Source organism: Clarias gariepinus, chromosome 25 (assembly GCF_024256425.1).
Source record: "Clarias gariepinus isolate MV-2021 ecotype Netherlands chromosome 25, CGAR_prim_01v2, whole genome shotgun sequence".
Taxonomy (NCBI): Eukaryota; Metazoa; Chordata; class Actinopteri; order Siluriformes; family Clariidae; genus Clarias; species Clarias gariepinus.
Genome location: NC_071124.1, coordinates 21,488,593 through 21,500,820, shown reverse-complemented (window position 1 = coordinate 21,500,820; position 12,228 = coordinate 21,488,593). Strand labels below are relative to the sequence as shown.

The following is a 12,228-nucleotide window of genomic DNA, read 5'->3' as shown; positions in this document are numbered from 1 at the left end:
AATTCATCATCTTTGATAAAGGGTCAGTAATCATACTAATTATTAGCATCACCCACAAATCAGTCACTTCACCACTCGTCTCGTTCTACCACTGTTCACTTGGTGCTGAAATAACTTTTAATTAATTCATATTTTTGATTAATTCTGCTGTCCGTAATTTCATCCTTTCCTTTTTTTTTTTTTTAGCATTTAAATGTTATAACTTTTTAATCCTAGCCTCGTTTCATCAAAGTCGTTTTAACCTTTAAAAACTTTTAAAATCTTGTTCCAGTGTTGCGTCACTCACTCACTGTCAATACTGCTTCATCCTGTAAACTGGGTCACGGGGGGCCTGAAGCATATCCCAGGAGACTTAGGGCATGAGGCGGGGTACTGTAAGGGTGCCAATCCATCGCAGGGCACACACACACACACACACATACAGAAAGTGTGTACAATTGGAACGCCACTTAGCTTAATCTGCATGTCTTTGACTGCGGGAGGAAACTGGAGTACCCTGAGAAAACCCACCGAGTACTGGGAGAACACGCAACTCCAAGCACACTGCAAGGCGAGAACTGAACCCAGAACCTGGAGGTGCAAGGTGTCATGAACTAACCCGAGGCGAACAGAAGACGTAGCTTTAGCGGTTAGCCCTTTGTAGCGTTAATGGTAAACCCAAACGCGGAGTGACACGAATAGGCAGGATAATCACGCTATTTGATCTAAGGACTCTCACAAATGGGGAGCAAGGGAGAGACACAAATCTAACCCGCGTCCTATAAACACACACTCAATCTGGAAGTAAACCCAAGAGGGTGAGTACTCACGGTTCGGTGAAACGGTCCGAGGCGACATGGGCGAACTCAAATGACTGAGCAGAGTGTAGTGGTTTGTTTACCCTTTTTATACTTCCTGGTTCGCGACCGCCTTACTTCCGGGTCCTAGTGCCGGTCGCGGACTGAGTGTGCATGACAGTACCCCCCTGTCCAGGACCGGCTCCAGACGGTCCTGAGGTGGAGGATACCCGACGACGGTAGTCCCGTATAAGTTCAGGATCGAGGATAAACCGAGCCGGAATCCACGACCGTTCCTCGGGGCCATAACCTTCCCAATCGACCAGGTACTGGATTCCTCTACCCCGAGGGCGCGAGTCGAGGATCCGGCGTACGGTGTAGGCGGGACCGCCGTCAATGATCCGGGGAGGAGGAGCTGGGGGGGTGGGTGGAATCATGGGTGATGTGATGAAAGGTTTGAGTTGGGAGATGTGGAATACTGGGTGGATTCGGAGCGCCGCAGGCAGCTGGAGCCGGTAGGTGACTGGGTTTATCCGAAGGGAGATGCGGTAGGGGCCGATGAATCTGGGTGAAAGTTTCTTGGATTCAGTGTGAAGGCGGAGGTTTCTTGTGGAGAGCCAAACTTTGTCACCTACGTGGTACAACCGTCCCGGAGGGTGTCGGCGGCGATGCTGGGTGGTGTAGCGGGCGTTGGCTTGGTGGATGGCCCGATTGGCGATGTTCCACAACCGCCGACACCTGCGGACCAACTGTTGGGCTGACGGTACGTCGACCTCCGGTTCTTGGTGGTTGAACACTGAAGGTTGGAAACCGTAGCATACCTCAAAGGGGCTGAGCTTTGTGGCCGATGAGACGTGGAGGTTGTGTGAAAGCTCTGCCCAGATGAGGTAGCGAGCCCAGGAGCGCTGTCGGTCTGCTATGAAGCATCTCAGATAGCGCTCCAGTTGTTGGTTGGCCCGCTCCGTCTGACCGTTAGTCTGAGGGTGGTATCCAGAAGATAGACTGCAGGTGGAGTCGATCAGACGGCAGAAAGCCTTCCAGAACCTGGCAGTGAACTGGGGGCCTCTGTCCGAGACGATGTCCTTTGGGAACCCATGCAGACGGACTACGTGCTCTAATATCAGTTCCGCTGTCTTTTTGGCTGATGGGAGTCCGGCGAGGGCCACCAGGTGCACGGCCTTAGAGAACCGATCGATGATGGTCATGATGGTGTCTTTTCCTTCGGAGGCCGGCAGGCCCGTGATAAAACCGACGGCGATGTGCGTCCAGGGTCGGCGAGGGACGGGGAGAGGTTGGAGTTCGCCGGAGGTAGGTTGGTTGGTGTCCTTAGCCCTGGCGCACACCGGACACGCCTGAACGAACTCCCGGACGTCCTTTACGATGGATGGCCACCAGAAGTCCTGTTGGAGGAACTGCAGTGTGCGTCGTATGCCCGGGTGTCCCGAGATGGGGGAGGAGTGACCCCACTGGAGTACTTCTGACCTCATGTTGGTGGGCACATAGAGCCGTCCAGGCGGCACACCTGCCGGTTCGGTCTCTGTGGTCTGCGCCTGGCGAACCCTCGTTTCCAGATCCAATAGTAGGGGTGCGATGATCTTTGAGGGTGGTAGGACAGGCGCGGGGTCTACCCGGGGGCTTTCAGTTTCATGTTGACGAGAAAGCGCGTCTGCTTTGGTATTTTTCGACCCCGGGCGGTAAGAGAGATGGAAATTGTAGTGCTCAAAAAATAGAGCCCACCGCGCCTGTCTGGGGTTTAATTGCTTGAGGTTTCGGATGGTGATTAGATTTTGATGGTCCGTCCAGATGATGAATGGGTCCCTGGCGCCCTGGAGCCAGTGACGCCATTCCTCCAAAGCCCACTTTATGGCCAACAGCTCGCGGTCCCCTACCCCGTATCGCTGTTGAGTGGAATCGAATTTTTTGGAGAAGAAACTACATGGGTGTAGTTTCTGATCTGGACCTCGTTGAGAGAGGACAGCTCCAGCGCCCACATCTGAAGCGTCCACCTCTACAACGAATGGTTTACTGGCGTCCGGGTGGAGGAGGATAGGAGCGGTGGTAAAAAGGGAGCAGAGCTTCTTAAAGGCAGAGATGGCGGTCTGGTTTAGTCGAAAAGGGGAAGATGGGCGAGTCAAGGCGGTCAGTGGCGTGGCAACTGTACTGTAGTCCCGGATAAAGCGACGATAGAAATTCGCAAACCCGAGAAACCGCTGAAGTTGCTTGAGGGTCTTGGGTAGGGGCCAATGACGCACAACTTCGAGTTTCTGCGGGTCCATGGCCACACCCTGGGGCGAGATGATGAAACCCAGGAACGTGGTGGAGCGCTCGTGAAAGGCGCACTTCTCCAACTTACAGTACAGCTGGTGGGCAAGTAATCTCTTTAGAACCGCCCTGACGTGCTGGATGTGTTCATCAACAGAACGGGAGTAGATGAGTATATCGCCCAGGTAAACGAATGCCCACCGGCCTAGCATGTCCCGGAGGACATCGTTTATGAAATGTTGGAAAGCGGCGGGGGCGTTGCACAGTCCAAATGGGATCACTAGACTCTCATAGTGTCCGGTAGGGGTGATGAAAGCCGTCTTCCACTCATCGCCCTCTCTGATGCGTACCAAGTTGTAGGCGCTCCTGAGGTCCAACTTTGTGAAAATGGTAGCACCAGAGAGAACGTCCAGGGCTGAGTTGGTAAGAGGCAACGGATGTCGATTCTTGATGGTGATGTTATTGAGCCCCCGATAGTCAACACATGGGCGAAGTTCGCCTCCTTTCTTCTTCACAAAGAAGAACCCCGCGGCAGCAGGCGAAGAGGATGGCCGGATGGTACCATGGCGGAGAGCGTTGGTCACATATTCCTCCATAGCCTGCATCTCTGTGGATGACAATGAGTAGAGGTGGCCGCGGGGTGGGACAGTTCCCGGCTGAAGGTCTATTGCGAGGTCGTACGGTCTGTGAGGAGGAAGATGAGTGGCCCGTCTCTTGCAGAAGACCTCTGCCAGGTCCCGATAAGCGGCGGGGATGGCCTTGACGTCGACATCGGGGGCCTCGGACTCCCTAGAGCACGTCCCAGCCGCAGCCCGTAGGCACAGTTCGGTACAGGTCGCGCCCCACTGTAGAATCCGGTTCTGTCTCCAGGAGATAAGAGGGTCATGTTGGATGAGCCACGGAAAACCTAGGATGATTGGAGGAGAGGAGATGGGGGTGACATAAAAGTTGATCTGTTCTTGATGTTTATCAATGATGAGGGTGATGGGACGAGTCTGGGTGGTGATGGGACTGGTGGAGAGGGGCCGACCGTCGACAGCGGTAATCCGAACCGGCTGGGATAACGCCTCGAATTTTAACCCCAATTTTTTGGCATAAGAGAAGTCAATGAAGTTGCCTGCGGCACCGGAATCGATGAACGCAGTACTCCTAACTTGTTTGTGGCCAAAATGGAGGTGTACTTGAACCGTGAGACGGGAGGAATCGGTCGAAGTGGAGGAGAGTTGGATATGACCCGGTGAGTGGTCCTCCTGCCTCACCGGGTCTGGCCGTTTCCCGGTCGAACTGGACAGATAGCTCGGGGGTGCGTCGCTGACCCACAATAGGCACAAAGTCCCTCCTTAAATCGTCGCTCCCGTTCTTCAGCGGTCAAGGAGGCGCGTCCTAATTGCATGGGTTCCCCGGCTCCTGTGTTAACCACGGCGGGAGGTGGAGACCCGGCAGGTCCGGTGGTTGTAGGAGTGACGGTAGATCGGGCGTCGAAAACCCGGGCCTGGGTGAAGAAGGTGGGCGAGGACATGGAGGGCGGCAGGGTCCGAGGAGCTGGCTTCGGGCGCGAGAGCATGCGTTGGTCAATCCGGAGGGCCAATTGGATGAGACCCTCCAGGGTCGCGGGCAACTCTCGTCCGGCTAGCTCATCCTTAATGCGAGACGCCAGTCCCTCGAAGTAAGTTGTGCGGAGGGCGGCATCTCCCCAGGTGGTCTGGATGGCGAGGGTTCGGAAATCCGCCGTGTAGCGACTCACGGACGACCCTCCCTGCCGTAAGTGATAAAGTTTGGTGCCGGTCTCCACCTCACCGGCAGGATGTTCAAAAGTGAGCTGTAGTTGGCGTGAGAATTCATTGTAGGAGTGCGCTGTGTCTGAGTCGGAGCGCAGTACCGCCGTGGCCCACTCAGCTGCCTGCCCAGTTAGCAACGAGACGAGAAGAGCAATGCGTAGCCGATCGGTGGAGTATTTGGTGGAATTGAACTCAAACACCAGATCTAGCGCTGTCAAAAACACACTACATTTCCCGTCTGTGCCATTCCATTTATCTGGAAGCGAGAGAAAAACATCAGAAGGAGGGGGGGGGTTGATGCGGCGCCGCGGCCTCCGCGGCGGGGGGCCGGCTAGCCGCGCCAGCAACAGCCGCGCGGAGATCCGCGTTCTCCCGCCGAAGCTCCGCCACCTCGCGGCGCAAGGCCGCGACGTCTTGGATGCTCCGGCGCAGAGTAGCAAGATCTCCGGTTAGCTTGTCGATTAGCTCGGCATGCCGATCCACCACATCGCAAAGACGCGCGTGATCCGCTGGGTTTACCGCGGACGGCTCAGTCATTCTGTCATGAACTAACCCGAGGCGAACAGAAGACGTAGCTTTAGCGGTTAGCCCTTTGTAGCGTGAATGGTAAACCCAAACGCGGAGTGACACGAATAGGCAGGATAATCACGCTATTTGATCTAAGGACTCTCACAAATGGGGAGCAAGGGAGAGACACAAATCTAACCCGCGTCCTATAAACACACACTCAATCTGGAAGTAAACCCAAGAGGGTGAGTACTCACGGTTCGGTGAAACGGTCCGAGGCGACATGGGCGAACTCAAATGACTGAGCAGAGTGTAGTGGTTTGTTTACCCTTTTTATACTTCCTGGTTTGCGACCGCCTTACTTCCGGGTCCTAGTGCCGGTCGCGGACTGAGTGTGCATGACACAAGGTGACAGTGCTAACCACTAAGCCACCGTGTCGCCTTCCATGTTGTGCCTTTTGAAATGCTTTTCTGCTCATCACGGTTGTTAAGAGTTACCATAGCCTTCCGGTCTGCTCAAACAGGTCTGGCATTTCTCATCAGTGACGTATTTCCACCCACAGAATCACTACTTTTGGGATTTTTTTTTACCCCCCCACACAACATCGTGCAAACTCTAGATATGTGTTGCGTTTCAAAATCCCAGGAGATCAGCAGGTGCACATTCAAGCTTGCTGTTCATTTGCTTGGGTTTTTTATCTCTTCCGAACAGAATGTACCGGCGGACCTCCAACATGGTGGGCTTAAGCTACCCTCCATCTGTCATAACTGTGCTCAAGGTAATCAACACACACACACACACACACACACACACACACAGAATCAATACACACAGCTCTCTCCTGATGAATTCTTACTGAGACCTAATTTTGTATATCTGTTTTTTCCTTTTTTTCCCCTCACAGCATATAGACAAATGGACTTTTGACGTGTTTGCCTTGAATGAATCGAGCGGTGAACACGGTCTGAAATTTATCTTCTATGAACTCCTCACCAGATATGACCTCATCAGCCGATTCAAGGTGAGCACAGTTTTGATTTTGTCTTGCATACGCACACGCGCACTGTTGAATCGATGACAAGATAGCATTACAATCAAAAATTTACTTATGGGGCTGGGAGTTGTTCCTTCATGCCCTGCCCAGTTCTGTCCTTGCTCCAAGCCATTTCCATATGTTTGGGCCATTAAAGGAGTTCCTGGTAGGCCAGAGTTTCAGATGTTAGAAAAACTTTCTACCTTGATGGATCCAAGCACTAGTGAAACACGCATTAGTGTAGCAGAGGATCATATAGAGAAATAAATGGAGTTTTTACTCTCATATTCTGCACAATCAAAAGTCCCGGCTTGACTTGAACACCCCTCAGCACATTCAGATCACTACGAACCAGAAATTCTATTGCATGTTAACGGGATCCATTCATATTGAGATTCGTGCCCCTAAAAACACCACCAGACCGTGTCAAACCCGAGGCATATTTAATACTCTGACTTGCTCCGACCGGCCTGAACGAGGCATGATCAGGAGGCAGGAAATTAAATCCCCCGTGCCCTTCATGCACTCCTCATATACGTGTCGTCTTCAGGCTCTGAAAGTTCTAATGGGCTCTGTTTTTGTTTTTGTTTGTGTCAGATTCCCATCTCAGCTCTGGTTTCTTTCGTGGAGGCTTTGGAAGTGGGATACAGCAAGCATAAAAACCCATATCACAATCTCATCCACGCTGCAGACGTCACGCAGACGGTACACTGCTTAATGCTGAAGACTGGCATGGTGGTAGGTTCACACACATTATAGTAAAAACATTCATTCATTTGTTTACTCATTATCTCTACCGCACATCCTGCATACTGTATGGTCAACTGAGACTGAGGGTACAAGCAGGACACACCCATGGCACAGCCCAAGCACACATGATTGGGGACACCAGTCCACTCTGTCCACAACAGAGAATTCCCTAATGTCCCGTCCTTGGGTATTGCTAGACTTCCCGTTGGACAGCGTGTGGATGCCCTCCATCCTTTTCTCGTCCTCTCCTCAGTCAGTTTAATCATTTTACTGTGACAGCTTGTCCACCCCATATGTGCTCGTAGCGTATAACTGCATTATACAGAGTCTTAGACAGGATGACCATTTATCTCACTTACTCACTCTTTCTTTAACACACACTCACACATAAATACACACATCGAGGCCTCAAGCTTGTTTGGATTTAAAAGGTCATTCATTAGACTGTTGTTTACAGGGTGGGGGTTTGGGGGAGAGGGTGATTTGTCTTTTGAGTCCTTATTGATTCTTAAAAGCACACCTTGTTTATCAGTCACCCCAGTCAATCGAAGCACCCCAACAACTGACCTTTAATAAAATAAGGTGGTGAATAATAAATATGTTTTGTTTTTTGTTAAAGAAAGCCCTAGACTGGCTTTGGAACATCTTAGAACATAATATAGTTGAAAATGCAAAAGGGCAGCGGTGGCTCAGTGGTAGGTTTTGATCAAACCCAGGCCTTCCGCATGACGGGAGAGAAAGTTGTTGGGACCCCAGCCGTGTGGAGACCTCAGCTGGTCCCAAGCCTGGATAAAATAGGAGAGTTGCATCATCTTGTTGTGCACAGATCGGATGGCCTGATTTGGCGACACCTTGACAAGTGTATCCAAAAGACTGACAACAACAGTTCTTGTTGCACTAATGTTGATCATATGCATTCATTGAATCGTTTTCTATACCGTGTATCCTGTACAGGGATGTTCGGACACACCTTTTCTTTCCACATTTTCTCCCTAATTTAGTCATTTCCATTTGGGAGCGGCGTAACACACTTGGCTATTCACTCCTTCCGCTTGCGTGAGCTCACAGACGCCCCTGATTGGCTGTAAAGCCGTGATTAATGTGGGAGCACTAAGTACCTCTCATCCCTCCCCGCTGAGAGAGCTCGGCCAATCAGCTCTCTCTAGATCTCCGGCTGCGAGAGGTTACAGCATCACCCGGGAATCGAACTCTTGATCTTCATATAGGGCGAGCACTTTACCACTGCGGCACTCAGAAGAATTGGGCCATACCTTCTAATTCTACGTTTTTTTGAGATTTCAAAATTATGAAATAAGACATTATGCAATTAAGCAACAACACAACAACAGTGAGTTGGTATTTTAAGATGTGAAGGTCAGCTGTTCTGGATTAGTTTTTGCAAGAACAGTACTGTGTCAAGTGCATTTGTAAAACTGCACTTTTCTTCCATTTTTGGTCATTTGTGATTAATAATTAAACTGAGATTCTGCTTATTGTATATTTTTACATGAATCTTTATGATGTATAAAATCTTTAATGAGATCGATAATGACAACTGAAACGAGAGATGTATTACATTTGTATTAAAACAAAATTGTTTAATGCAGGATTGATTAACAATATCAATAATTTGTATTTTACTAGTTGCTGGGGGCGTTCAAGTCAAACTGAGACTTTTGATCGTGCAGAATAACAGAACACAGTTTTCTCAGTACGCCAGAGCCATGATTGGACTGCCTGCTTTATGTCTGAAACGCTGGCCTCCCAGGAACTCCTTTAATAGCCTTAACACTCTCAAGGAATAAATCACCAACATTCAGTTTTTGCAGGGCGATGCACAACCTCATACGGCCCACTACACTACATGCAAATGATAGGAACTCGGCTGGGAGTTATTGCCACATCTCCGTACAGTCCTGACCTCTCTTCAAGCCATATCCACATGTTTGGGTTAAAGTAGTTCCCGGGAGGCCAGCGTTTCAGAGGTGAAGCACAGGCTATCTGATCCTTTCTACCCTGAAGCAGAGGATTTATAGAGAAATAACGGGAGTCTTTACGCTCATAACTGTGTTCTGTTATTCTGCACAATAAAAAAAATCCCAGTTTGACTTGAACACCCCTTTCTTTAATTAATAGACGTGGCATTCACCATTATACGCTTTTTCTTTCCCTGATATCATGTCTGCTTTCTCCGCACAGCACTGGATGACGGAGTTGGAGATCTTCGCCATGATCTTCGCTGCAGCAGTACACGACTACGAGCACACGGGCACCACAAACAACTTCCACATCCAGACCAGGTAAAAAAGAAAAGAAAAGAAAACAAAAGCAGCGCAGTGCTTTCGGCCATGCGGCAGCTCTCTCGGTCATCAGTGCAGTCGTTCAGAAAAGCCGTGACGTGCACCGAGAGCCCGCAGTTACACTCGCACACTGAGAGCGGGATTAATGAAAGGCCACTGAGCTGCAGGCCAAAACAGGCTTGTCATGAGGGAGAAATGAGTTGTCATGTATTTTCAGTAACAAACTGACCAGAGGCAAATGACTAACACAAAAAAGGTTGGGTGGATCGAGTAAGAGAGAGACTGTGGGATTGCGTAAAAGGAGCACAGTTACTGTACTAATTATCAACTATGGTAGATTTAACACCATCTTCACATTTCAAAAACACACTGACAACCCGATGTCACAAAGAAGATTTATTAACGATGTAGAACGATACAATGAATATGAACGTCTATAAACGTCACCCGATATTAGTTTGACATGAGACGTAATTTATTTTCTTAACAGGATAATAATAAAAGTCGCAGCTCAATGCCAAAAGGATATGAGACAGAAAAAGAGGCGCCTAAACTTTTGCTCTCCACAAGAAATCAATAAATATGCAAATTGAAAATGCCGCCAGCCTCTCATACACATACGCCGTTAGATTACCGTTACAAGATCTGCGTTTTCATTTTGGAATTTTTAAAGGAACAAACAACAACAACAACAACAACAACAAAAAAACCCATATACAAGCTTGTGTTCTACCTGCCTGCACTGGTGAGACTGGTGAGACTGGTGAGACATTGCTGATTGTTTTCCTAATACAGCAATCCACCTAAGTGTTTTTTCCTTAACCTGTGACATTTCATGACGCATTCTTCCATCACCAGGAGTCCAAGAGATCCAATTAGCCATGCTCTCTCATTTACAGTAAGTAGTCAGAGCTTAGAGCGTCTTCCCAGAGACATCAGTGAGACCTGTGTATGCAGAAGAGGGCAGGTAGTCTTCAGAGTGGGTGTGCTGCCCTGTGTCCAGTTGGCTGGGTGTCAGACGTATGTGTCATGCAACATCATAGGATGGTAACTGGGAAATGTAACTGGTGAGTGGGATTGGCCAAGACTAAATTAGGAAGAACATTTTTGTATATAGCTACCAAATAATTTATAATAATTACATCAACAATAAGATTTAAAGGGCACCTATCCATCCATCTGGGAACCTCTATAGTCCAACTAGGAAGGCCAATGATGAATACCCATTAAATGATCGTGGTAGGACCTCTGGTCAACATTCACATTCACTACGGGCGATTTGGATACGACAATGAGCCTAATCTTGACATCTTTGGACTGAGACCATGCAAACTCCATGCACACAGACCCCGGGGTAGGAATCGAACCCAGACCCAGAAGGCAACAGTGCTAACCACTAAGCTACCGTGCCACTTTATAGGGAACCTGTCGTGCAAAATTCATTCAGTCATTAAGTTGGGTCTCTGGTGTGCATGGACCATCAAAAACTTGAGAAGAAAAAGTAAAACAAGCCAGTTAGATCCTCATAGTGACCTTATATAAGGAGAAACCCTCTCCCAGCTTCTGGCTCTGTTCTCTGGTGGGGGCGTGACCAGGAGTACCTCTTTTAGATAGATGACTTTCTTTTTCAAACGTACTTTTTCTCTTATTTTTTTTTGTCAAGTTCTTTTTTCTTCTCCTCTCTCACATTTGGTCTTTTCACTTTTTTTATAACCAGTTACGCTTCTTCTCTATTTTCTTCTTCTCTTTCTCTTACTTACCTTTTCTTCCCCTTAATTCTCTTCACTTCTTTCCATTTCATCATTACTTTCATTCCATTGTACTTACTGTTTACTATTTGTTCCTCTTCATCCTTTTGTTCTTCACCTCTTTCCTTTTCTAACTTTTTTCTGACTACATGCCTTTTCCCCTTGGCTTTCGTGTGTTTTTTCTTTCTAACTTTCTTGCTCCTTTTTCTGTTGCTTTCCACCTTTTTTTTTTTCTTTTAACTCGCCTTCTCTGCCTTTTATTCTTCTGAAATGGTGCATTAAGCAGTGGAATGAAATAAATGGAGGGATACAAAATGCGTTACCTGTGGAGTATTTCTGCTGAGGCATTAACATACACACTTTGGGGAGCTTTGAGACCTGTGTTGACTTATTAAACAGTCAAATATGGGTCCTTTAAGATTAAAAACCCCTGAATAAGAAGAACAATAGGAAGAATGTGGTAATAAAAGAAACAAACAACAACAAACGTTATTTGGCGTCTATCTACTGAAAGTTTGTTTTTGCTAAATTCTTCTCTCCTTAAACTAATCATGTGGACCAAACCATAACTCATAACCACAGTGATATGAGTCTTGGCCAGCAGACCCTTGCGTGAGACACGTCCCTCTGATTACAGTTGCACCCCCTGGTGGTCCACCATGTGAAGTTTTAAACTCAAGCTGGAATTGCGATATTATACACATGCTAGTGAACATGTATGAACCTGTGTGTGTCTCTGCTGTCCAGGTCAGACACGGCGATCCTGTACAACGACCGCTCGGTGCTGGAGAGCCACCACGTCAGCGCAGCGTATCGCCTCCTACAGGACGACGACGAGATGAACATCCTCTACAACCTGTCCAAAGATGACTGGAGGTACAACACCTGAGCAGCTCCGCCAGCGTCTGCTGCAGAGAGAGAGAGAGAGAGAGAGAGAGTTTAAATAACGAGTGTGTGTTTTTTCTCAGGGAGTTCAGGGCTCTGGTGGTGGAGATGGTGTTGGCTACGGACATGTCGTGTCATTTCCAACAAGTCAAAGCCATGAAGAACTTCCTCCAGCAGCCTGAGGGGTG

The 12,228-nt window shown here is 48.6% G+C and overlaps 1 protein-coding gene across 2 annotated transcripts in view; it reads left to right on the top strand.

The window, feature by feature from the left end:
* Positions 1-12,228, top strand: part of pde1cb (phosphodiesterase 1C, calmodulin-dependent b) — a 66,029-nt gene that overhangs the window by 37,900 nt on the left and 15,901 nt on the right. For both annotated transcript variants that reach the window (XM_053487225.1, XM_053487226.1), the window contains 6 exons: positions 6,036-6,102; positions 6,229-6,345; positions 6,955-7,095; positions 9,307-9,407; positions 11,903-12,031; positions 12,124-12,225. In XM_053487225.1, coding sequence (XP_053343200.1) covers positions 6,036-6,102; positions 6,229-6,345; positions 6,955-7,095; positions 9,307-9,407; positions 11,903-12,031; positions 12,124-12,225 — 657 coding nt within the window. The remainder of the gene's footprint in view (positions 1-6,035; positions 6,103-6,228; positions 6,346-6,954; positions 7,096-9,306; positions 9,408-11,902; positions 12,032-12,123; positions 12,226-12,228) is intronic.